This window comes from Eptatretus burgeri, chromosome 18 (genome assembly GCF_056783735.1).
Source record: "Eptatretus burgeri isolate ZD-2024b chromosome 18, Ebu_testis_v1, whole genome shotgun sequence".
Lineage (NCBI taxonomy): Eukaryota > Metazoa > Chordata > Myxini > Myxiniformes > Myxinidae > Eptatretus > Eptatretus burgeri.
This window is the reverse complement of record NC_140978.1, coordinates 28984740-29009185: the sequence shown is the minus strand read 5'-3', so window position 1 is coordinate 29009185 and position 24446 is coordinate 28984740. Positions and strand designations below refer to the sequence as shown.

Genomic DNA, 24446 nt, shown 5'->3' with positions numbered 1-24446 from the left:
ATGTCTATGTGTCCTACTAATACAATTCTCAGTCAAAATGTATTCAGTCAAGGGATAAGAGAGATTTTGATTAAGGTTTTGTACTTGATGTACATCCAGAAACTGCACAAGAGAAGCACTTCCGGGCAGGGTCTGAGACCCATTCCACACAAGCGAACACACAAGGAAGACCAGACACAGGAGGTCACTTGACCCATCATGTCTGTGCCAAATGCACACCACTGAAACTCGATCTCAACAAGGTAACACAGGGGTGAGGGTGGAGTGGGGTGGGTGAGGAGGAGAATTGAAGTGTTGCGGGATAGAATGAGGGAGGTGGGGATCGAAGGAGGACAGTGGAGAAATGGGAAGACGGAAGGGTAATGATGGGGGGCAGTGGAAGGAATACATTTAAGAGATGAGACACCACCCTTCACAACACTGTAAATACCATTTTTTGCAAATAATACATTTTTGTTTTATTATATAAATATCCCAAAATCCAAAAAACTCAGTATGCACATAACACCCAGAAATCCCGAGCGACAAACGAGTCCTGAGCTAACGACCATTTAAACCGATGTCCCTCTACACCTCTGTCCCCTATTATTCCAAGAATCCAATTCCATGAGAAACCATCCACTGTCCCTGCTGCTACCACTTTCCCAGGACGACCGTTCCACACACACGTTGACAACTCTCTGCGAGGAACACTCCTGCCATGCCTTCGTCCTCAGTCAACCTCTAACCACAAAGTCAGGTCACTGTCCATCCTGGATAAAAGCTTTTGTGTGTCTACTTTATCTTTACCCTTTGTTATTTCTAACATTTAAATCAGATCCCACTGTAATCACCTCCTTTGCCAATTCTTTTTATTCCAGTCCGCTTGATCGGGTCCACATTTGCAGTTTTCCATTCATTCCAATCACAATGACTATCTGAGTTCACTGCACATGTTCAGCTTTATCCACCAATCAAAAATCAGATGCCAAGTTGATTCAACCACCCTTGCTTCGGATTAAAGAATGTTCAGCACATCCGGTTGTCTTGGTGTGTCTACATGTGTAATGTAAAACATGCAGGTGTGCATTCAAACCCAGAGCAATTATTATCCACGTACAATGGATGGAATGATTGGAGTATGCTAACCGGAGTGGGAGGCAAGGAGAAGTTTTGGGAAACTTTGTGTCTACAGAGTCGAAGCTCGTGGAGGAGCGATAAAACAGAATAGATCAGGAAGCAACAGAATAACAGAAGAGAAGAGGGCAGGGGTGGATGGTGGGAGGGTGGGTGAGACAATACACCAACAGCAGGTTTGAAGGACAAAATAGAGGGAGACTTGGAGAAGCAAGGGATGCTGGGAAGAATAATGGCAAGTGGAGGACGCAGGAGGTGAACAAGATAGAGACTGCCGGATACTCTCGATCACATAAGTAGAAATAAAAACTGGAAACACGGAAAAAGGTGGGCTTGGGCAGGGTTAATGAGGGTAGAAAGGATCATGGCTTGTGATGGGGTATGACATGAGATGGTGGTGAACAGCCATCTTGAAGCCCTGGAGGGAAGAAAGAGATTGAAGATATTGAGGAAGTTGGTTCCACAGGTGCGGGGAGGGGAGATGAACGAATGAGTGGAGGTGAGAGGAACAAAAACTGAGCTCTTTTGCTCCAACAAAGGGTTAACACGTGAAATTTCAGCTTCTCCTTGCTTTCTATCATGGTTACCACACTTTGATCAACACCTTGTTGATTCCATCCATTGTTTTACTTGTTCTTCGGTGAAGATCAATACAAGCCTTCAAGATCAAGACTAGTTCTCCATTCGATTTTCTGCTTCAAAGTAAGAAAATAAATGACACACTTCACATAAAAAGCATGAACACAAAGTCAGAGATAATCTCAACTAACACTGATCTTTGATATTATAGTTACAAGCATTCAGCGCACGTATAATGTAGATGCAACGTCAATGAGGAAAACCGCAATGAGGTTGGAAATGGCTCAAAGAAGTCACAAACAGATGCAGCACTCAGCGGGACGTAACGATGGTGGGGAGAATGCACGGAGCAGATTGAGATGGAACATAATTCGAAATAAATCTCCAGAAATGACAAGAGAAAATTGTTTTGAAGAATAATGCATTGTCGAAGTCCAAGTATGAAAATGGAGCCAAGGAAGACCATATTAATGCAATTGCAAAGCACATCTGTTTTGATTACGGATGTCTTCCTTCTTCATGTTCAGCATTCGTCGGCAATCCAAATGCGCTCGGCCTGCAAGCTGAGCGAATGCCACATTGCGCACGGCAACAGTGTAAATAAAGACAGATTATAAAATTAAACAGATTTGTGTGGGCAACCTCTCTGATGGAATTTGCGGCGAGTGGCCAATTGAGTTGCGCTTGTCACTGTGGGGGACGGCGCGCATATAAAACGTGATGGGTGACATGCCTGATAGTATACCGAATACCGATTAGACACCCAGGCAGATGTACACAAGAGATGGTAGCGCAATGTACATCCTGCAGCTCCAACCATACGCATCACCAATCGTAAGTGGCAGATGATGATGGGACAGCAAATTGGAATATTGAGATGTTCTCACATACTTTTGGTTGGCTAAAGAAAAAAAAAAGGAGAAGAAGATACATTCGCCTCTCATCGGGTCTTTAACATGGCAAGCCCAGTTCAATTTTGAAAAGCTGATAATATGACATGGCTTACTTCCTGTGAATCAGATTGCGATGGCAGTCGGATAAGAGGGCAAGAGGTCCTTTTAGGGATGAGAGAACAAATATATAATATAAACACACACACACGACATTGTTGGGAATAAAGTTATCCTACTACGGACTTAATAACCATGGTGTTGATGAATTAAATGAAGGATGCTTCAGGAAGTGGTGATGGTGGAGCGCTTTTGTGTGAGAGAAACAAAAGACAACTGTGGAACATAAACTTTCCAGAACAGCAGATTGCGGATGAATGGCATCGAGAGGTCATGTAGTTTATAAAGGTCACAGACAGAACAATTTTTGTTTTTGTTTCCAAATTCAATGCTCATGGAAGAGCAATGTAATTGGAGGGCAAAAGGCAACGTCCTGACAATAGGGCAGTGGGGGCAGTAGGTGGATGCAACAAGTAATGGAATGACTAAGCAGGCAAAAGACGAGAGAAAGTAGGGGAGCAAACAACATAACCTGCAAATAAAAGGGTTGTGTTAGGTCGGGTGTGATATTTGAGCCTTTTCATAGATTATAGAAATAGGACCACTGGACCTGTAGCTTATCTCGGCCCTGGCCTAGTAATGTTGTAACCCAAATTTGGTAGCATTCTGACTGGTGGGTATGGACAAGAATATTATTGAAGGAATTTACGGATATTGCCGATAATTTACTGTCCGCCATTTTGACACATTTTCGGTCATGTGATTGACATGGCCTCTGCAATTTAACATCAGGACCCGGCTTCTTCTTCTCCAGACCCTCCAGTTAGAATTCTCCCAAAGTTGGTTACAACCAGGGGTTCACATAACTGGTACACAGGTACTCATGCACAGCAAAAAAAACAAACTACATGCATACTTCAAAGATGCTAAGAAAGCTCAAAAGCGTATCACCACAAGAGATGCTTTTGATGGAAGCTTGTCAGCAAGTGTAGGTGAGATTCTTCCATGATAATTCTGGTATACAGCTGTGATTTCAAAATTTAAGTCTACAAAATTAAGTTTATAAATTTTAACAATGTAATTTATGAGTCATATTGTAAGTTTATAACGTATAAGATAAAAAAAAAATGTATCAAAGGAGAATATGTGGTTGAAGAGGAAGAAAAGGATGTTCAGGAGTGTCCGGAATGAAAAAAGAGAGAGCGGCTTAGAAGTGTCTCGTCTGGAGCGGACGTTTCCCAGAGAGCGCTTACAGAGGAGTCAGATGCGGACAAAGCTTAGACGCACTTTAAAAATCGGAGTGGCACTTGGGAAAGCAGACGAGCATGCTTGAAGCTGACAAAAAAAAAATTCCGTGAGAAGTAAATAATTTCTGATGGTACTCATTGGAGAACCGAAGAAGAAAAAAAATTGTGTGAACCCCTGGTTACAACATGAGGACTGGGTACTGACGTTAAATTGCAAAGGCAATGCTGATCACATGACCAAAAGCGTGCCAAAATGGTGGACTTGTTCAATTTTTGGGAAAATCCAACAATTCCTTCAAAAATCTTCTTCTGACCCACGAGTCAGAATGCTACCAAATTTGGATTACAACAATAGGCCAGAGCCCAGATAAGCTGCAGGGCCAGTGGTCCTATAATTATTATTATTATTATGATTGTTCAGCAAAAGGACCCAGTGACATTGTAATTCGTAAAGAGTGATTGTGGTTATTTATTGAAATTCACAAGGTTTTCGATGTTGACATTAGTGACTCTGTTGTGCCTTGCCATCAGGATGGACGTTTAGGTTTGTCAATGGTGTGATGAGATCAATGTTGATGTGAATGTGATCTTTAGAAGATGAAATTGTTGATCTATGATTGGTGTGTGGACTTCCAAGCTGAGGTTATTATAATTGCTGGCATGCCACAGGAGTGCTGCTGGGAGAATGATAATTTTGCCAAATGTGTGATATTGTGGATCGACAACGACACAACTGATGCTGTAACTAGTAACTAGTAACTGATTGACATAGTAACTAGCCATGTTTCCCTTGGCCTTATTTGATCTCACCGAATTGCTCGTGAAGTTGGAAACTGGCGACAAGGTAGCTGGAATGGTGTACTGTGGTCATACTTTTTGCAAAGAGTTTAGAGATGATGTAACTACACAAATGACTTGTCAAAATAAAATTACCAAAATATATTTTAGATCAAATAGGCGTGCCTCCCATCGCTTCGCTCATGGGTTTAATCAAAAGGCTGCATGCTGTGTTTGACAAACATATTGCATGTATATGTACGAGTGTCAACGACAATGTAAAATGATGTTGAACAGGTGAAAAAGGATCTTTGACAACACCTAAGTTGTTGTTCTTTGTGTGCTCCTTCTGTGTACTTTATCAAATTCTTCTGTTGCTTCGAGAAGTATTACTGTACAGTATTTCCCTTAGTGTGATCCTCCTGTCTTTTGGTAGAGGGTTTCTGCTGTGGTATAATAATAACTGCAACAGTTGGAACCACCACATTAAAGCTCGAGCTCCTACTTCTTCTCCTTCTGCAATCTCAGAAACATGGGTTTTTAATTGAAGCAAGTAGTTGTGATTGAACAAATTTTTTTTTCAAATTAAATCAAATAATCAATTATTAGCTTTCCAGTCGAGTAAATGGATAAACAATTTTCCAGCGATACCATTTGTATTATTGTAAAACAGCAGAAAACGCAATGGACAGAGAAAGTCGGAAGCTTTTATATGTAGATTAGATGAATAACTTTGAACGACAGGCCTGGTCAGCCAGTTCATGAAGGACTTGGGCCACCCTTCCCCCAGGCAACCCCACAAGTGAAAATAATAGCGGCTGTTGAGGAGGAAGAAGAAGAAGAAGAAGAAGAAGAAGAAGAAGAGGAGGAGGAGGAGGAGGAGGAGAAGAAGAAGAAGAAGAAGAAGAAGAAGAAGAAGAAGAAGAAGAAGAAGAAGAAGAAGAAGAAGAAGAAGAAGAAGAAAAAGAGGAAGCAGATTAGAGTGTGAAAGTAATTTTGCACAGCAAGTTTGGGGCAAATGCGCAGCACAGTCCGAGCTTTCTGGCAAGATCATTTGTCGCATAAGCTGTCAATCATTTTAGTATTATAGATGATATTATTCACATTTTGTTCTGGATCGGCAGGTTGAGCATCAGCAGCAGCATATGACGCCATCATGGCTCACTATAAACGAATGAATCAGTGCAAGTGACCACACCGACATTCAGATGTTTACAAAAGTGAAAATCCAGCATTTTTTTTTCAACACAATTAAACCATTCTGTGGCCAGCTTATGATCATTCATGAAATCGTCGGGTTTTCAGCTTTTCTCAAATCTCGGTTGGTTATGTGAGAGAACACACATGTTAACAAGCAATGTGATATATGTGGATTCGATTCCGTGAACTGTTCACTCTTTGAGTTGGAAACAAATTGCTTGCAATGTGAGCTTATTTAGTTGTAAACTTCATTACGTCCGTCATGGACCATCATTAGCTCCCACACCGTGTATAACTATCCCACATGGATCAAAAGCTTTCTGCTTTTAAGGGGAAATAAATATCATGCTGGGAAGGCAGACATGATGCATCTGTAGTTACTTACAGAAGTCAGAATAAACAAATCACAACACAAGCTCATGAGACTGAATTGCTGAAAATAAAACTTGAAAAAGACTTTCATCAATTCCTGCAATACCAAGACACCTGTTCAGATAGTGCCTAACGCAGCAATTCCAGGAGATGAGGTATGAAGGACACAACGCGAGTGAAATGCCAATCACGTGATGTGAGCTGTGGCATTTCCACCGTTTGTGAGTGGGAACAGCATGCTTGCATGAGCTAACCATCTCTGTGACCATTATGGAGGTGCTGAAATTATTGGGTCAGCAGCATGATATTATGCATGTGTTATGTCATCGCAACAGTAGCAGGTGGTGTTTGAGGGTCGTGAGGGGTGTGGTGTCATTACCTGCAGTGCACGAGGGTAGGGCCCATGGCTTCGGTCCGACTGGCTCCAGAGCGCCGGATGAAGGCCAAGAGAGCGAGTGCAGACTCACAGCTCACGCTCTTGGGCCACTTGGTGCAATGGAACTGGGTTACCATCCTCTCAACGGGTCGGACCTTCTGCGAGCCCTTGAGGGGAACACAAAGCCACATATAAAGCCTTTCGTTTTTGTGCTTCCTTTTCAGCGGTCTCACTCAGCTTTCTCTCTGTGCCGTTTGACTCATCCCGCGGGTGTCTGCTCGACACACTCTCTTTATCCATGCCCTCCCTTCACCTTTTTTTCCAATCTCTTCTACAGCCATCTTTGAACTTTCGCTTACATTTTCGTCACGTCACTCGGAATCCTCTCAAACTCACAACCTGGCTGCAATTTCTCTCCTTTAAAGAGCCATCATTTCTGTAAACATGACACTCTCATACTGAGTCCCCAGGGTAGTGTGAGTTGAGGATGGGAGGAAGGAGGTTGGGGGAGGGCACAAGTGCGAATAAAATCATCACCATCCAGTGATATTCACATTATGATAAGGCCCATGAACTGGTTGGCTACTCCTTTGCAAGAAGAATTATTTGAGGTCACTCAGTACTGAAACATTATTTTATTATTTTAAATCCATTTTTAACTGCATTTGTATGGGGGAAATTAAAGTTGATGAGCAGAGATTGACCCATTGTGAATCATCCAAGACGAGGGGTTATAATTAAATTTATAACAGCCAGAACTCATGTGGAATGAAATAGGTATAAAAACAGCCAAACAGAGTTTCCTCCTGTTTGTCCAGAGTTTTTATGACGGTCCAAATGTGGACATGCAAATGGTGGACCGAGGGAATGTCTTTCGGAGTATATACAACCTATACCCAATGTAACGTACAGCTGGAATATATTGATACACATCACAGACTTTCCTGCCAGTTGACCTCAATGTACGAGGAAGTGGGTTCCAACCCCATCTAGCCATTTGCGATGAAGAGGTTTAACCATTAGCTAAAGGAACGAACTCATCCTGGGATATAAAATGAACCCAACTTTCACATCTCGCACATGCTGCTAGCCCAGTGCAAGACATGAAGTGGGATGGCATTTATTGGCCTACTTCTTCCCCCACATGTCAACAAAACACACGTTTCACGTTTAAAAAAAAAATATATATATATATATATATATATATATATATATATATATATATATATATATATATATTAGCAATATCCCTGTGTAGTAAGAGGCGACCAGGGTTGCGTCAGGAAGGGCATCCGGCGTAAAACATGTGCCAAATCACTATGCGGATCATAACGGATGATCCGCTGTGGCGACCCTTAACGGGAGCAGCCGAAAGAAGAAGAAGAAGATATATATATATTAGCAAATACACCCCGTAACTTCACTGATGGGGACAATAAAGGAAGGGAAAGGGGGGAGAAAGAGAGGAGGCAAGTGTATGGTGAGAGGGGGGAGGGGAAGGAGAGAGGAAGAAGAATGGGGAACGAGGGGGGAGGTGGGGAGAGCGACACCTCACCAAATGTTGCTATTCACTGCAGGAGGGAGGGTTGCGTGTGTGTGAGAGAGAGCGAGAGAGAGAGAGAGAGAGGGAGAGAGAGAGAGAGAGAGAGAGAGAGCGAGAGAGAGAGAGAGAGAGAGAGAGAGAGAGAGAGAGAGAGAGAGAGAGAGAGAGAGAGAGAGAGAGAGAGAGAGAGAGAGAGAGAGAGAGAGAGAGAGAGAGAGAGAGAGAGGGAGAGTGAGTGAGAGGGAGAGTGAGTGAGAGGGAGACAGAGGGAGAGGGAGAGTGATGAGAGGGTGAGAGAGGCATAGTGGTGGGAGAGTGAGGGAGAGGGGTGTGGGCGAAATAGTGAGAGGGTGAGAGAGGGAGAGGGGAGAGAGATGGGAGGGGGAGAGTGAGGAGGGGAGAGTGTGGAGGAAAGGAAACAGGGGGGGGGGATTCCAGCAGATGTATTACCCTGCCTGTGAAACACCAGAATGACAGTTTAAAGCTGGATTGGGATTCAAAACCAGGCGAGACAGCATTGAGCGAGCATGTGTACCTCTCGCTTATCCTGCCGTGAGGTCATCAAAATGTTACATTTTTTTTTTATTTGTGTAAAATGTGGGGCCATTGCAGGTGAGTGGCCCCTGAACATTGTTTAAGTAGATCGGCTGCCCCACCCATACAGCAATTAGTGTCTGCAAATATTGTGGAGCACCTCCCGAACCATCATCTTAAATACCCACCTCCCCAAGATGCCCAAATATCAATATGTCCGAATTGGACAAATTAACACTTTTTTTTAGCATTCGGAGCTGCTGCTAAGTTCATTTCTTGAGTTTAAATTTTGTAATTTTGACTGAATACATATATATATATATATATATATATATATATATATATATATATATATATATATATATATATATATATGTACATACGAGCATGTATCGGCTTGCTATGCTATGTCATATATATATATATATATATATATATATATATATATATATATATATATATATATATATATATATATATATATATATATACATATATACATCTATATACATATATACATCTATCTACATATATACATATACAGATACATATATATATATATATATATATATATATATATATATATATATATATATATATATATATATATTTTTTTTTTTTTTAAAGAAGAAGAAGGTGCTTCCGACCAAAGATAAAAACTCGATCGATTCCGCAAATTTGAGCAAAAACGCAAGAGCAGACTCAGGCTTCGGGCAACGTTTCGCTGGCTTCACAGCTGGCTTTTCAGACACAATACACCAAATTAGCGGATTCGATCGAGTTTTTACTTTTGGTTGGAAGCGCCTTCTTGTTCTTTAAAAATGTGCAATCCCAATCACCCAATCTTATACAGTATGTATGGATGTATATATATATATATATATATATATATATATATATATATATATATATATATATATATATATATATATATATATATATATATATATATATATATATATATATATATATATATATATATATATATATATATATATATATATATATATATATATATATATATATCTCCCCCTCTCTCTCTATCTGTATCCGACCCCTATCTCTCTTTCTGTCCAACCCCTCTTTCTCTCCACCTCCCTCTGCTCTGCCTCCTCTACCTCATTGCCCCCCTCCCCATCTTCCACCCCTCTCCCAACCCCACTTAATATTCCCGTCACTGAAGCGACGGGTCGGATTTGCTTGTCTTATGGATGATTTCAAGTGTTTGCGTGTTTGTTTGTTCCTTTTTCATGGCCAAATTGTAGCACCTTGAGACCAATAATGTGGGTGGAGGTATCTCAGAATCTGACTAAGGTTTTAAGCTTCCACATGTTGGCCTTGAAGGAGCCTGGTGTTGGCGCAGTGGTTAGGGCAGTGGCTTGGGACCCAAAAGGTCCTGAGTTCAAGCCCCGTTGGGACACTGAATTTATATATATATATATATATATATATATATATATATATATATATATATATATATATATATATATATATATATATATATATATATATATATATACCAAGTCGAAAACACCAGGGGGTTGACTCAGCCTGCCATCCTTCCGAGGTCGGCGAAATGAGTACCAGTTGTACTGGGCCCGGTGTGTGCCCCGGGTAGAATAGGTGTACCATATCCCTGTGTGTCATAAGAGGTGACCAGGGTTGCGTCAGGAAGGGCATCCGGTGTAAAAACCTATGCCAAATCATTATGCGGACAACAAAACGAATTTCCATACCGGATCGGTCGAGGTCCGGGTTACCAACGACCGCCACCGGTACCGGTGGTCAGCAGGGTACCAGTGGAAATTGTGCTACTGCTGGGCGAAGGAGGAGAAGGAGACGGGGAAGGCGAGTCCGGAGGCAGTGGAAGAGGGGGAAGGGTAGAAGTGTGGAGGTGAGAGTTGGAACTCTGAATGTTGGGACGATGACTGGCAAAGGGCGAGAGTTGGCTGATATGATGGAGAGAAGAAAGGTGGACATACTGTGTGTACAAGAGATCAAGTGGATGGGGAGTAAGGCTAGGAGCATTGGAGGTGGTTTCAAACTGTTCTACCATGGTGTGGATGGGAGGAGAAATGGTGTCGGGGTAATCCTGAAGGAAGATTATGTCAAGAGGGTATTGGAGGTGAGGAGAGTGTCTGACCGAGTGATGAGTGTGAAGTTGGAAATTGAAGGGGTGATGATGAATGTCATCAGTGCATATGCCCCACATATGGGGTGTGAGATGGAATATAAAGAAGATTTCTGGAGTGAGTTAGATGAAGTGGTTGAGAGTGTATCCAAGGATGAAAGAGTGGTGATTGGAGCAGATTTCAATGGGCATGTTGGGGAAGGGAATAAAGAGGATGAGGAGGTGATGGGGAGGTACGGTCTCAACAAGAGAAATGTGGAAGGGTAAATGGTGGTCGAGTTTGCAAAAAGAATGGAAATGGCCATGGTAAATACGTATTTCAAGAAGAAGGAGGAACACAGGGTGACATACAAGAGTGGAGGAAAGTGCACACAGGTGGATTACATCTTAAGCAGGAGATGCAACCTGAAAGAGATTAGTGACTGTAAGGTGGTGGCAGGGGAGAGTGTAGCTCGACAGCATCGATTGGTGGTCTGTAGGATGACTTTAGAGGTGAGGTTGAGGAAGAGAGTGAGGGCTGAACCAAGGACCAGATGGTGGAAGCTGAAGGAGGAAGACTGTTGCGTGAAATTTAGGGAGGAGGTGAGACAGGCGTTGGATGGTGGTAAAGATGGGTGGGATGATTGGGAAACGACAGCAGAAGTTGTGAGGGAGATAGCTAGGAAGGTACTTGGTGTGACATCTGGACAGAGGAAGGAAGATAAGGAGACTTGGTGGTGGAATGAGAAAGTACAGGAAAGTATAAGGAAGAAGGGGTTGGCGAAAAAGAAGTGGGATAGTCAGAGAGATAAAGAAAGTAGGCAGGAGTACAAGGAGTGTTGGCGAAAGGCAAAGAGAGAGGTGGCAAAGGCCAAGGAAAAGGCATATGACGAGCTGTATGAGAAGTTGGATACAAAAGAAGGGGAAAAGGATTTATACCGATTGGCAAGACAGAGGGACCAAGCTGGGAAGGATGTGCTGCAGGTTCGGGTGATAAAGGACGCAAATGGGAATGTGCTGACAAGCGAGGAGAGTGTGTTGAGAAGGTGGATGGAGTACTTTGAGGAGCTGATGAATGAAGAAAATGAGAGAGAGAAGGTTGGAAGAGGTGGAGATCGTGAATCAGGAAGTGGGGTGGATCAGTAAGGATAAAGTGAGGACTGCTATGAAGATGAAAAGTGGAAAGGCAGTTGGCCCAGATGGTATACCAGTGGAGGCATGGAAGTGCTTAGGAGAGATGGCAGTGGGGTTGTTAACTAGATTGTTTAATAAAGTCTTGGAAAGTGAGAGGATGCCGGAGGAGTGGAGATTAAGTGTACTGGTTCCGATTTTCAAGAATAAGGGTGATGTGCAGAGCTGTGGAAATTACAGAGGGATAAAGTTGTTAAGCCACACCATGAAGTTGTGGGAAAGAGTAGTGGAAGCGAGGTTGAGAGGAGAGGTGATGATCTGTGAGCAGCAATATGGGTTTATCCCAGGAAAGAGCACCACTGATGCAATGTTTGCTTTGAGAATGTTGATGGAGAAGTATAGGGAAGGCCAGAAGGAGTTACATTGTGTGTTTGTGGATTTAGAGAAAGCTTATGATAGGGTGCCAAGAGAGGAGTTGTAGCATTGTATGAGGAAGTCGGGAGTGGTGGAGAAGTATGTGAGGATCATACAGGATATGTATGAGGACAGTGTGACAGCGGTGAGGTGTGCGGTAGGAATGACAGACCGGTTTAAGGTTAAAGTGGGATTGCACCAAGGATCAACTCTGAGCCCTTTCCTGTTTGCAATGGTGATGGACAGGTTGACGGACGAGATCAGACTGGAGTCCCCATGGACTATGATGTTCGCGGATGACATCATGATCTGTAGGGAGAGTAGGGAGCAGGCTGAGGCGAGCCTCGAGCGGTGGAGGTACGCACTGGAGAGAAGGGGAATGATAGTCAGTCGGAGTAAGACGGAGTACATGTGCGTAAATGAGAGGGAGGGTGGTGGTCTGGTGCGGTTGCAAGGAGTTGAGGTGGGGAAGGTGGATTGGTTTAAATACTTGGGATCAACTGTCCAAAGTAACGGAGAGTGTGGGAGAGAAGTGAAAAAGAGAGTGCAGGCAGGATGGAGTGGGTGGAGAAGAGTTGCAGGAGTGATTTGTGACAGAAGGGTCGCTGCAAGAGTGAAGGGGAAAGTATATAAGACGGTAGTGAGACCAGCTATGTTGTATGGTTTGGAGGCGATGGCACTAACAAAAACACAGGACGCGGAGCTGGAGGTGGCAGAGTTAATGATGCTGCGATTCTCGTTGGGAGTGACGAGGATGGATAGGATAAGAAATGAGTATATTAGAGGGACAGCGCAGGTAGGACGGTTTGGAGACAAAGTGAGAGAGGCGAGATTGAGATGGTTTGGACATGTGCACAGGAGGGAAGCGGAGTATATCGGGAGAAGGATGTTGAAGATGGAGCCGCCAGGCAGGAGGAGAAGAGGAAGGCCAAAGAAGAGGTTGATGGATACGGTGAGGGTGACATGCGGGTGGTTGGAGTGTCAATGGAAGATGTGGAGGATAGAGCGAAATGGAGACGGTTGATCCGCTGTGGCGACCCCTAACGGGAGCAAGCCGAAAGAGGAAGAAGAACATGTTGGCCTTGAAGGCCATTATGAGGCCACCAAAGGCCGCTCGAGACTGTATATTGCGATCTAGGTGAATAACTCAATCGCTTTTCAATGTCGCGAGCAATGGCAAGTCAAAAGAGCCCCAGCAAGCAGAAGTGAATTGCTGAAAACTCACACACAGCGCATGCGCAACATCATTTTGAAAGTCCCTTCTTGGTTGGTGGACGTGAAAGATCCCATGGTATCTTTCAATTTCCAGCATTTCACACAAATTACAAATTCCTGCCTCAATCAGCTCCAATGGTATGTCAGGCCTGTCCAGCCACTCCAAGAAAGACCTGAGGCAGAATCTTTTCCCCCCTGGCCGATTTGACAAGGTGGGGAAAGAAGAAGAAGAAGAAGAAGAAGAAGAAGAAGAAGAAGAAGAAGAAGAAGAAGAAGAAGAAGAAGAAGAAGAAGAAGAAGAAGAAGAAGAAGAAGAAGAAGAAGAAGAAGAAGAAGAAGAAGAAGAAGAAGAAGAAGAAGAAGCATGAAGTACATACCCCCTGCAACGGCCAGGTATTTTATGATAGTTTTTCTGGAAGATTGAACTCCTACACCCAAAGGCGCAATGATTGGGGGGTGGGCAGACGGGGTGACCACCCCGAGCATGAAGTGGATGGGGCGCCAAATGACAACCTCATTGTGTATAAATTGTAATAAACAGACTCGTGAGAGCACAAGAAGCAACTATCAGAACCACCTTTTACATTTTAAACTCCGTGCTCCGTGTTAATGTGTCATGTTGATGTTTGCAGTTTACTTCAGCATTCATTTGCCTTTCACCAAGCCCAGGTCTGCTTGGACCAGGGCACGGATTATACTTCGTTATTATTATTATTATTATTATTATTGCCAAATGGTACTAATATTATTGTTGTTGTTAATATTATTAGTTTTAATAAATGCTTTGTTACAATGTTATCATTTTCTTCATTTTTACCCTTGCCAGAGGAGAGGGTATTACATTTGGGTTTTTGTTTGTTTGTTTGTCTGCACAGAACTTCAGTGTTTTCTCTGCAACCGCTTGTCGAATTGAGACTAAATTTTCATGTTGAATGTTTTTATTGATAATTATGAGGTCATAGGACACGTGGAGTAACAGCCATGTTGGAAAAATGGAAAAAACTTTGGACCTCTGTATCTCTGAAACCACACAAAGGAAAAATTGAAACTTGTCATTAAAAAAAATCCCTTATTCCCCATGAGGAGAACTTGTCATGTGCCATCATAGGTGTCTTTGTTATGACGTCATAATCATTGCATTTGTAGAATGCTACATCTGATCAGTATGACAAATTTTGAGGGTCATCTGTTGATAAAATGGTCCGCAGAAATTTTTTTTTTAATGATGACGTCATCGGACACATGATTTGGCAGCCATATTGTTGAAAATTTTTATTAAAAAATCTTTTCTGAAATGGCTGAACAGATAGAGGTGAAGCATTACACGTATGACCACCTGTACGTGAGAAACAAAAGGTTCTCACTTAAGACATCATAGGCCCCTTGGTCTGGCAGCCATATTGAATTGAGCAAAAATCTTAAAAAAAATTATTTCTCTTGAACTGCTTAATCAATCGACATGAAACTACAATTATGATCTTGTCGTCATGGGGAATACATGTTTTAAATTTCAACTTGATCGGACGCATGGTCTGGTTCCGGATTTTAATGTTTTTTTGATCTTTTTGTTTTTTTTATTATTTTTTTTAAATAAGGCTCACTTGGCTGTGCATGGATGGGTTTGAGGGTAGAGGAGTAGCAGCTGAAATGCGAATCCTATCCTGGTTCCTCCTGCTGACTCCATCTTTGCTTTTTGCTTGTTTGGGTTCCTCTCCATTGACTCCAATGCAGGACTGTAGCTATTTGATGTTCCATTTGATTTGAATTGAATTTATTTCAATCCCATTCTAAATTCAATGGAATAATAATTAAAAAAATATCATGGGTGAGGGTCAGGTGTCCAATCAAAGCAGGGTTGCATCAAAGCGGGACATGTTGGCAACCCTTGATGACGTCATCGGTTATCACTGACATTAGATATAAAGTGGCAGTTCTAGTTGTGTGTCATATTAATTATGTAACACATCAGTAGACAAACACCACACAAAATACACCACAAAACTACACAAACACCACACAAAACAAGTCCTGGCGAGGGTCTGCAATCTCTGATTGCTCTTTTTCTTGTTTATTTTGTAATTATAATGCTATGCCATGGAAGGACCTATTAAACTGCTCTATACAGTATACACCTGAACATGTCAGGCATTTGGGAACAAGGGAATTATTGCAGATTCTTTGTAGTTAATTAGCCAAATCAACTCAGGAGATAATGACTAAATCTAAATCCATTCTCATTTTGAACAGCTTCCAGGGTTCTGCTGCTGAGCCTGCTGGGGAATCTGAGAGTTCCTTCATATGGCCCCCCAATAGAAATTCCTGACTGTGCCAGTGCCTGTGTGGCAGTATTATTGACCTTTTATCCCCAGGTGCCACAAACCCTAACTACGCCACTGCCCACACCCCATTCAAAGATGTACATTTTGGAGTTTGGTTGATAAGATGTTTGAGCACTGGGCAATACTTCAACACTGGGTTCTATACATCCCTCTTTAACTCGAACATGAGTGTTGTTTTTGTAACGATTTACAAGCACTTCAGTGAAATATGCTATGGCAAGTCAAAATCATTAAGTGATCCCATTAAAAAAGCTTTGCATGTGTACATAATACGCATGGGTAAATGGGCACAAATAGGTTCTGCTTGTATGCTTCCAGCAAGAAAATGACTTTCCACTGGTTACGAACAGCGCAGGTAAATAGAACTACACCCCGCATATCATTCCGCTCAGCAAGCCATTCTCCAGCCATTGGGTGCTACCCTGAATATCTCATCAGACACATCACCTGGGTTTTACAAAATGGAGCAATATGTCAGTACGAACATTATAAGATGATTAAAGGTTACATTGAGGAAGCTTGATGACAAAGAAAGATGGATCTGAAAGCAATCAACACACAAAGCTGTAATTGGTTTGTCACCAAAAAAACAGATATTATTATAATGTTTGATCCATTTCATTACAGAAAGTGCTTTGTGTGCTTTGTCGTTTGGCTAATGAACAAAGGGGTGATTGTGTACAGGGCTCTAATGGGAACTGTACTTACAAGGCTCTTAACGAGCTTTTGTAGAGCATGGTAAAATGGTTAATGGCAAAATGGAAACGGCGGATAAATTGAGGGTAAAGATCTTTGTGAACAGAGAGACTGTATTAACCAAAGTATTCGCATGTAGCACAACCAAACTCGAAGGAACTTTGCCAATTTGCACCTGCATTGCTCTCCATATGCAAAGGACAATGGTATTTTAAAAGGTGTCCTTTTGTGACGTTTCTGACAATGCTGCATGGCTCGCTTATGTGGAAAACGATGATGATGGTCCCGGCATCAATCAGCTGAACAATGTCCCTTGACATACTGCTGGATACGTTTGATAATGGTTCAAGGATAAAGTTGAGTATCTGCAGTGACTGAGCCCAAAGCCCTCTTCTTTTTTTTTTAGAGTTTAGACCCATTCAATGTACTATGGATCGTTGAGGAACGTTGTGTGAGAGCCAGAGTCATCAGGGTGCAATGCATGACTGAATCTCCATTTGCTTCCACGCCTCAATAACCTCACGGCTTTCCTTGGCATGGTTATTGGATGGAATGGTCATGGCGTGAGACTATTGAGGCGTGGTGGTCTGAGGCCCGCTCAGTCAACAGGCATATTGACCTCAACCCGACATACCAAGCCAGATGCAGTCACCTACACAAATATTGCAGGCCTACGGCAACAACCACTCTGCACATGGGCTCCAGTCCGGAAGCCAACACGCTGATCCAAACTTCTGTTCTCTCCCCTCAACCCATCCTCAACCCCACTGGTGGAATGACAGCCAATCAGGCACTCAGACACGTGCACACAGGACAATAATAATGCAAACTCAATTTTTAAACGGAAATCGTTTTCATAAACTGCCTCTGAGGACGGAAGCCAGATCGCTCCCAAAACGTCAGGCCCAATAAAAGGTTTTTTCCTCTTAATGCTCAGTATGTGTTCTCTCCAATTTAATATAATTCCTGAGCTGCACATTTTTCAGCACATTCATGGACTAATAGATACAAACTGTCACTTTAATGACAGGATTAGGTTGGGGGGGGGGGGAGAAAGATGGAGGGAGGTAGAGAGAGGACGGAGTGGGGGTTGTGGGAGGGAGAGGATAGATGGGGATTGTGAGGAGGGGTGCAGGAAGGGTGGGGAGCGAGGAGGGGATGAGGAAGGGGGGAGGTGGGAATGGGGGGAAGAGTGAGGAAGGGGGGAGTGGGAGGAGGTAAGTGTGAGGGGAGGGGTTCTCAACTTGTGTTTGGTGGTGGGACTTGTGAAGAAGGGGGGGGGCTTCTATATAAAACTAGTTGGGATTCAAAACTATGCATGGTGAATTCAAAACTATGCTGCTAGTCCTTAACAGTCCCCTTAACAGAGCGGGTGGAGTGGGGGAGTGGGGGAGAGAGGGACAGGCGGAAGGGGGAGAGAGGGAGAAGTGGAAGTGGGCAGGGAGAGGGGGAGGGAGAGGTGGTTTGGGAGGAGGTAAGTATGAGGGGAGGAGTTCTTGACTTGCATTTGATAATGGGACTTGTGGAGAAGGGAGAAGGGGGTGGGCGGTGGTGCAGGATTGAACTAAATAGATTATGTTAAAACAGCGCATCAATACAACATGAGGGAACCGCCCAGAGATGTCCACAGGGGATGGAGAGGGGAGGGGTTTTTGGAGGAGGTAAGCATGAGGGGATGGGATGGGAAGGCAATGTGAGGGGAAGGGAATGCAGTGTGCAGGGAAGAGAAAGGAAGGCAGCATGAGGGGAAGTGAAGGGAAGGCAGTGTGAGGAGAAGTGAAGGCAACATGAGGGGAAGGGACGATGGCAAGAGGGGAGGGGAAGGAGAGGGCATTCAGATCTGGTGACTGAGAAGGCCATGATATGTAGATAACATCAGTGTCATGCTCATCCAACCCCAAGGTGACCACATGTGCTTTGTGGATGGAGGCATTGGAGGGGGAGGGGGGTGGGGATCTCCTCTTGCAGCCATGCCAGCCCAGATTATGGGCAACCAAGCCTGAACAGCAATTATATACGTTTTAGCATGCTGGGATGTTATTGGCTTCATTAACACTGAACACATGGGCCATACATGTGTGGAAGCCGTTGCTTGGTGTTTATTGTTTACCCAGGTGTTTCCATGCTTTTTTGTCCACTACATATATATATATATATATATATATATATATATATATATATATATATATATATATATATATATATATATATATATCATGCATATTGACATTTAGTGTTTTCATAATCAGTGAAAATATAGCATTTTGTTTTTTGTTGGCAGTTGCCCCACGTGGCTCAGGGCAATAATTTGTAATTTGTTCACGGTGCCGGTGATAACTTAACTACTCTTAATAAAAAAATACATTGTGGGATTTTAACATTCACCATATCATGGTCGCAGATGGAACAACCAGTTTATCATCCATCTGAGGGACAGCACAATTTGTGATGCAATGCCTACATTTGAAATAAACCTTTATCCCAGTTTATAGTCGGGTTGGGAATCTAACCCTGAGAAAACAGCTCAGAGGAAAACAGGCTATTCATGTACCATCCTGTCTGAGAATATTTTTTTTTCAAATAACGCTTTACAAAGCAATGAAATATACAGCATATGCTTAAATGATGCAGTACTTGCATCATCAGAACAGAGGTATTTCATCTCAAAATCTAACTGGATGCACACTTTAGAACTGCAAACAGTTATGCCGAGGCCCAAACCTCCCTTCTTTGATTGGACACGTCACACATGACCCATGACGTCATTGGTTTAAAAGTTGTTTTCTCCATGGATAGTCGGTCACATATATAAAAGTCTTGCATTGATCAGATGAGGTATATTTTTCTATCCAATATGGCTGCTGGACCACATGACCAATGGCATTTAAATTTTCAACCTATATTCCCCATGATTAGTCAGAAAAAGAAAAGAAGCTTCACATCAATCAACGAGAAGGGCACTCGGTAGAGCGCATACCTCCACCACGTAATGCCTGATCCACGAGAACAAATCGGGCCCAATACATTTTTGAGATATCATGCTATGTTTCGTTTTTGGCACTGTCTTTCAAAGGTGAAAAATCACTTGAAAAATTAAATAACTCCCGTATCCAGGTCTAGATTTGGATCTTCACCATAATCGAATCAATTCTTCATTGTCACACTTCCACGTTCCTTTTTGTCCACACAATTTCTGTCCAGATCCGTCTACAACTTTTTGAGATATCCTGCACACAAACAAACAGACAGACAGAAAGACAAAACATAAACTCCTTCACCTTCGGTGACAGAGGTAATAAAACGGTTCAAGAGAAGCAATTGTTTTAAGGTTTTCCCTTCAATCCAAAATGGCTGCCAGACCACATGACCCATGAAATTTAAATTTTCAAACTACATTCACCATGGCTCGTCGATCATATGCATTAGGTTTTGCATTTAATCTGGTAAGTCATTCTGGAGAAGAAATTTTTTTAAAGGTTTTATATATATATATATATATATATATATATATATATATATATATATATATATACAGTATCTCACAAAAATGAGTACACCCCTCACAAATATGTAAATAATTCAGTGTAACTTTTTAAGCAGCTGTGCTTGAAGCAAAAGCTTAGAGTTGATGACAGAGTGGAGATTCTGCAATATATATGCAGGCACAAAACTGCCATTCCATAAAAACAATGTGGCATATTACAAATATTTTTGAAAGAGGAGGCAACAAAAGTGAGTACACCCCTGCTATTGTCTGCAAAATAAGTAAGTCAAGCATGGTAAAACAGCTTCCATTTTCATCATTTTCTGCATATTTAAGTCAAAGAGTGTTAAAGGTACAAATATGCACCAAACAATACACACAATGTCCATAGAGCTGCAACCTCCCTGGTATGTTAAAAGTGAAGATGTGTACTCAATGCAGTGATTGTCTATCTGCTTGCTGAAGAAATAATTGCATAGGAAATACTGTACCAATCGCCATTGAGAAAGCAGCATGGCTCCTCATGGTGAAGAGCTCTCGAAAGATGTCAAAGATCGAATCGTTGCCCGACATAAAGATGGTCAAGGATACAAGAAGATCAGTGCTTCTTTGAAAGTAAGCCCTAACACCGTGGCCAAGGTCATCCAGAGGTTCTCCAAGAAGCCTACAACAATGAGTTGCGCTCGCAAGGGCAGACCAGCAATGATGACTGCACGTACTGTTCACCAGGTTCAGAATCTAGTCCTCCAAGACAGACGACAAAGTGCCGCCAAGATTGCTGAAGAGATTTCTACAACTTCTGGTCAGTCCGTTAGTACGCAAACCTGAAGCAGAGCCACAAGAAAGCTCACAAACAGTTTGCTGAAACACATCAATCCAAGCCCCTGGACAACTGGCAACATGTCCTCTGGTCTGATGAAACGAAGATCAATTTGTTTGGATCTGATGGAGTGCAGCGTGTCTGGCGGCAACCTGGGGAACAGTACCAAGACCAGTGCGTTATCTGTACTGTCAAGCATGGTGGTGGTGGTGGTGTCATGGTTTGGGGATGCATGAGTGCTGCCGGTACTGGAGAGCTCAAGTTCATCGAGGGAAACATGGATTCTACGATGTACTGTGACATCCTGAAGGAGAAGATGTTACCCTCCCTGCAAAAACTTGGTAGAGGAGCTGTATTTCAGCACGATAACGATCCAAAGCATCGTTCCAAGAAGACAACTGCCTTTCTGAAGAAGTCGAAGGTCAATGTATTGGAGTGGCCAAGCATGTCACCTGATCTAAACCCAATAGAACACCCGTGGGGCATCCTGAAATGTATGGTTGAGGGAGGAAAGGTATACAACATCACGCAACTTCGAGAAGTCATTGCAGAGGAGTGGAACAGGATCCCAGCAAAGACATGTGGAACACTGGCCAACTCCATACGGAGTAGAATAGCTGCTGTGCTCAAAAACAGTAGTGGACATACAAAATACTGAAAACAATAACGCTTCAATGTGAGAAAGTACAGAGGGTGCACTCACTTTTGTTGCCCCCCCCCCGGCCCCTTTTCACAGATATGCCCAGTATGCCACATTGTTTCCACAGAATAAATGTTTTGGGCCTGTACATGTATGACAGAATGTCTACTCGATCATTTCTTTGAGTCTTGTGTTTATAATAAATCAAAGTAAAAAGTTACAATGAAATATGTACATTTTTGTAAAGGGTGTACTCACTTTTGTGAGATACTGTATATATATATATATATATATATATATATATATATATATATATATATATATATATATATATATATATATATATATATATATATATATATATATATATATATATATATATATCCCTGTGTCATAAGAGGCGACCAGGGTTGTGTCAGGAAGGGCATCCGGCGTAAAACCTGTGCCAAATCAGTATGCAGATCATAATGGATGATCCGCTGTGGTGACCCCCTAATGGGAGCAGCCGAAAGAAGAACAACACATATATATATATATATATATATATATATATATATATATATATATATATATATATATATATATATATATATTCTCTCAAGTGAATGTATATGGAATGAATGTATATTTCTGGGTTTGGAGCATCGGCAGGTCTCTTTCAGGGCTCTCTGCTGATGATCTCAAAGTTAAGTTTCCAGTCGTTATCTGTCCCGCTTTAACTGTTTATTTTCTCACCTACATGTTTTAGGGTGTGTTCGTAGTTCGGTTTTGTTTCAAAAATCGTGCTATTTTGTGAGTTTTCGTCGACCTTGTCTTACCGGGTGCTTGAGGCCGACCAATCCTTCCCCTCGGTGTATGATCAGGTTTATTTGTATTTTCTCCCCATTCCCTTCAATTTCAATCTTCCCAGCATCCCACAACCCTCCCAACTGAACACTATTTCTTGTCTTAAATCACCCCCCCAAAACTACCTTTCTCCTTGCAGACTCACAAGTCTCGATCCTTCTTCTTCTTCTTCTTCTTCTTCTTCTTCTTCTTCTTCTTCTTCTTCCTCCTTCTGCCGGCACACCATCTTTATTCCACTGAGCTGACCCTCTCTTGCCATTACCTTCACGATTACTTCCGATCTACAACATTCCATTCCCGAATCTTACCTGTTCTTCAAAAAATAATAATCTTCCTTGTGTTCTTTCGATCTCCACACCTCCTGCAACCAAGTTTCTCTCTATCTAATCTTCCTGGTACTTTTCATCGACCCAGCAGCTTCACACTGCGTTTACCGTTCCAAATTCACCACACACTTCCACGACTTTACTTCAACCTTCCCTTTTCCGAATGTTACATAATCCTTATTTAAAATAAATAATTTCACTTTTGACTATACACCTCCCATAGCCAAGTGCTTCTCCCGTAACCACGTGATCTTTTACACCCCCTGTGTTTCCCGATCCAATTTCACCATTCACCTCACGATTTTTTCGACAACACTTCCATGAACAAATCTGATGAAAACTCTCTCAAACAATAATAATAATAATAATAATAATAATAAAAACAAAAACTATCTCTTATAATGCTTCATCTTCCTCTTTCACACGTGTGGTACTCTTCACTGTATCATAATGCACTACTCCTACTATTTCAACAGACTGTTCTCAATTCGATCTTTCCTTCATACCTTGCTGAAAAAATCCAACTATTACAGCGTTGCTTCTCTCCATTCTCTGGATTCGCCTTTATTGCATCCATCAAGAAACGGGTTTAATCGCATCTCTGACCTAAAACATAAAAAAACCCCAGTTTGCTGTGAATGTTCGCTTTCCATCAACCATTCTTTTTTTTTCCAATTTCAGTGCCAACTCACCCCTCACTCTCAAAGCAACCATCACACACTTCTCCCTCCAAGCCTCCCTCTCAGCTCTCTCAAAAACTCCCCCCTCACCTTTCTCCCTCAACTCTCCACACTCACCCTTCTCCCACCACTCACCGCCCTCACTCACCCTTATCAAAGTTGCCCCACCTCCCATCCACAAAGCTGCCTCCTTCCCCTGCCCTCTCATCTCCATCTTCACTCCACCTCCACAAATCCTCAACTGCCTTCTTCCCCCTCTCTTGTCCCCCCCTCTCCTCCAGCACCAGAGAGCCTTTTCTCCTCCTCATCCAGCCCCCTCCCCTAGCTATTCTGCAATCCCCACATTCTTTCAATAATCCTCCTTACCTCCTCCCCTCGTCCCTTGTCATACCCTCCCCCTCCCCCCACCCCCTGCACACAAAGCCTCCTCCCCTCCCTCTTCATTAAAAGTGTGGACCTCAAATATCCGGGGCCTTCGCTCGAACCTTTCAGATCTTTCCATACAGGTTGCCACTGACAAACCAGACATAATCTGCCAAACAGAAACTTTCCTCCACCAAGACATGTCTGACTCCCAAGTATCTCTCCCTGGTTACTCCCTCCTCCGGTATGACAGACCTGAGCACCGTCCTGGTGGAGGAGTTGCTCTCTTTATCAAAGACTCTATTCCTCACTCTCCATGCACTGCCCTCACTCCCCCACACCCCCAGGAATACCTCTGGCTACGGCTTCCACTCCAATCCCACCTCATGTTTGTATGTGTACTGAACCGTCCACCTAACAGTGATGACTCCATCTACACCTCACTATCTGAAAACATGGTCCAACTTCTATCTTCTCATCCAAACTCTCTCTTCCCATATGTGGCGACTTCAATTGCAATCATACCAGTTGGCTGGGTGTGGGTACCTCTCTCAACTGTCATGGCACTTCAGCAAAACCTTTCTGCGACTCATTTCTGCGACTGACTCAATCAGTCAACTTCCCTACCAGGATCTCAACCAATGGTACTCCATCTCTTCTGGGTCTTATTTTTACGAATTTCCCTGAC

The 24446-nt window shown here is 42.6% G+C and overlaps 1 protein-coding gene across 7 annotated transcripts in view; it reads right to left on the bottom strand.

Annotated features, from left to right (window-relative positions):
• The window catches only part of LOC147008802 (receptor-type tyrosine-protein phosphatase gamma-like), a 732556-nt gene that overhangs the window by 97695 nt on the left and 610415 nt on the right, over positions 1–24446 (bottom strand). For all 7 annotated transcript variants that reach the window (XM_085863992.1, XM_085863997.1, XM_085863993.1 and 4 more), the window contains one exon: positions 6621–6784. In XM_085863992.1, the coding sequence (XP_085720118.1) occupies positions 6621–6784 (164 nt within the window). The remainder of the gene's footprint in view (positions 1–6620; positions 6785–24446) is intronic.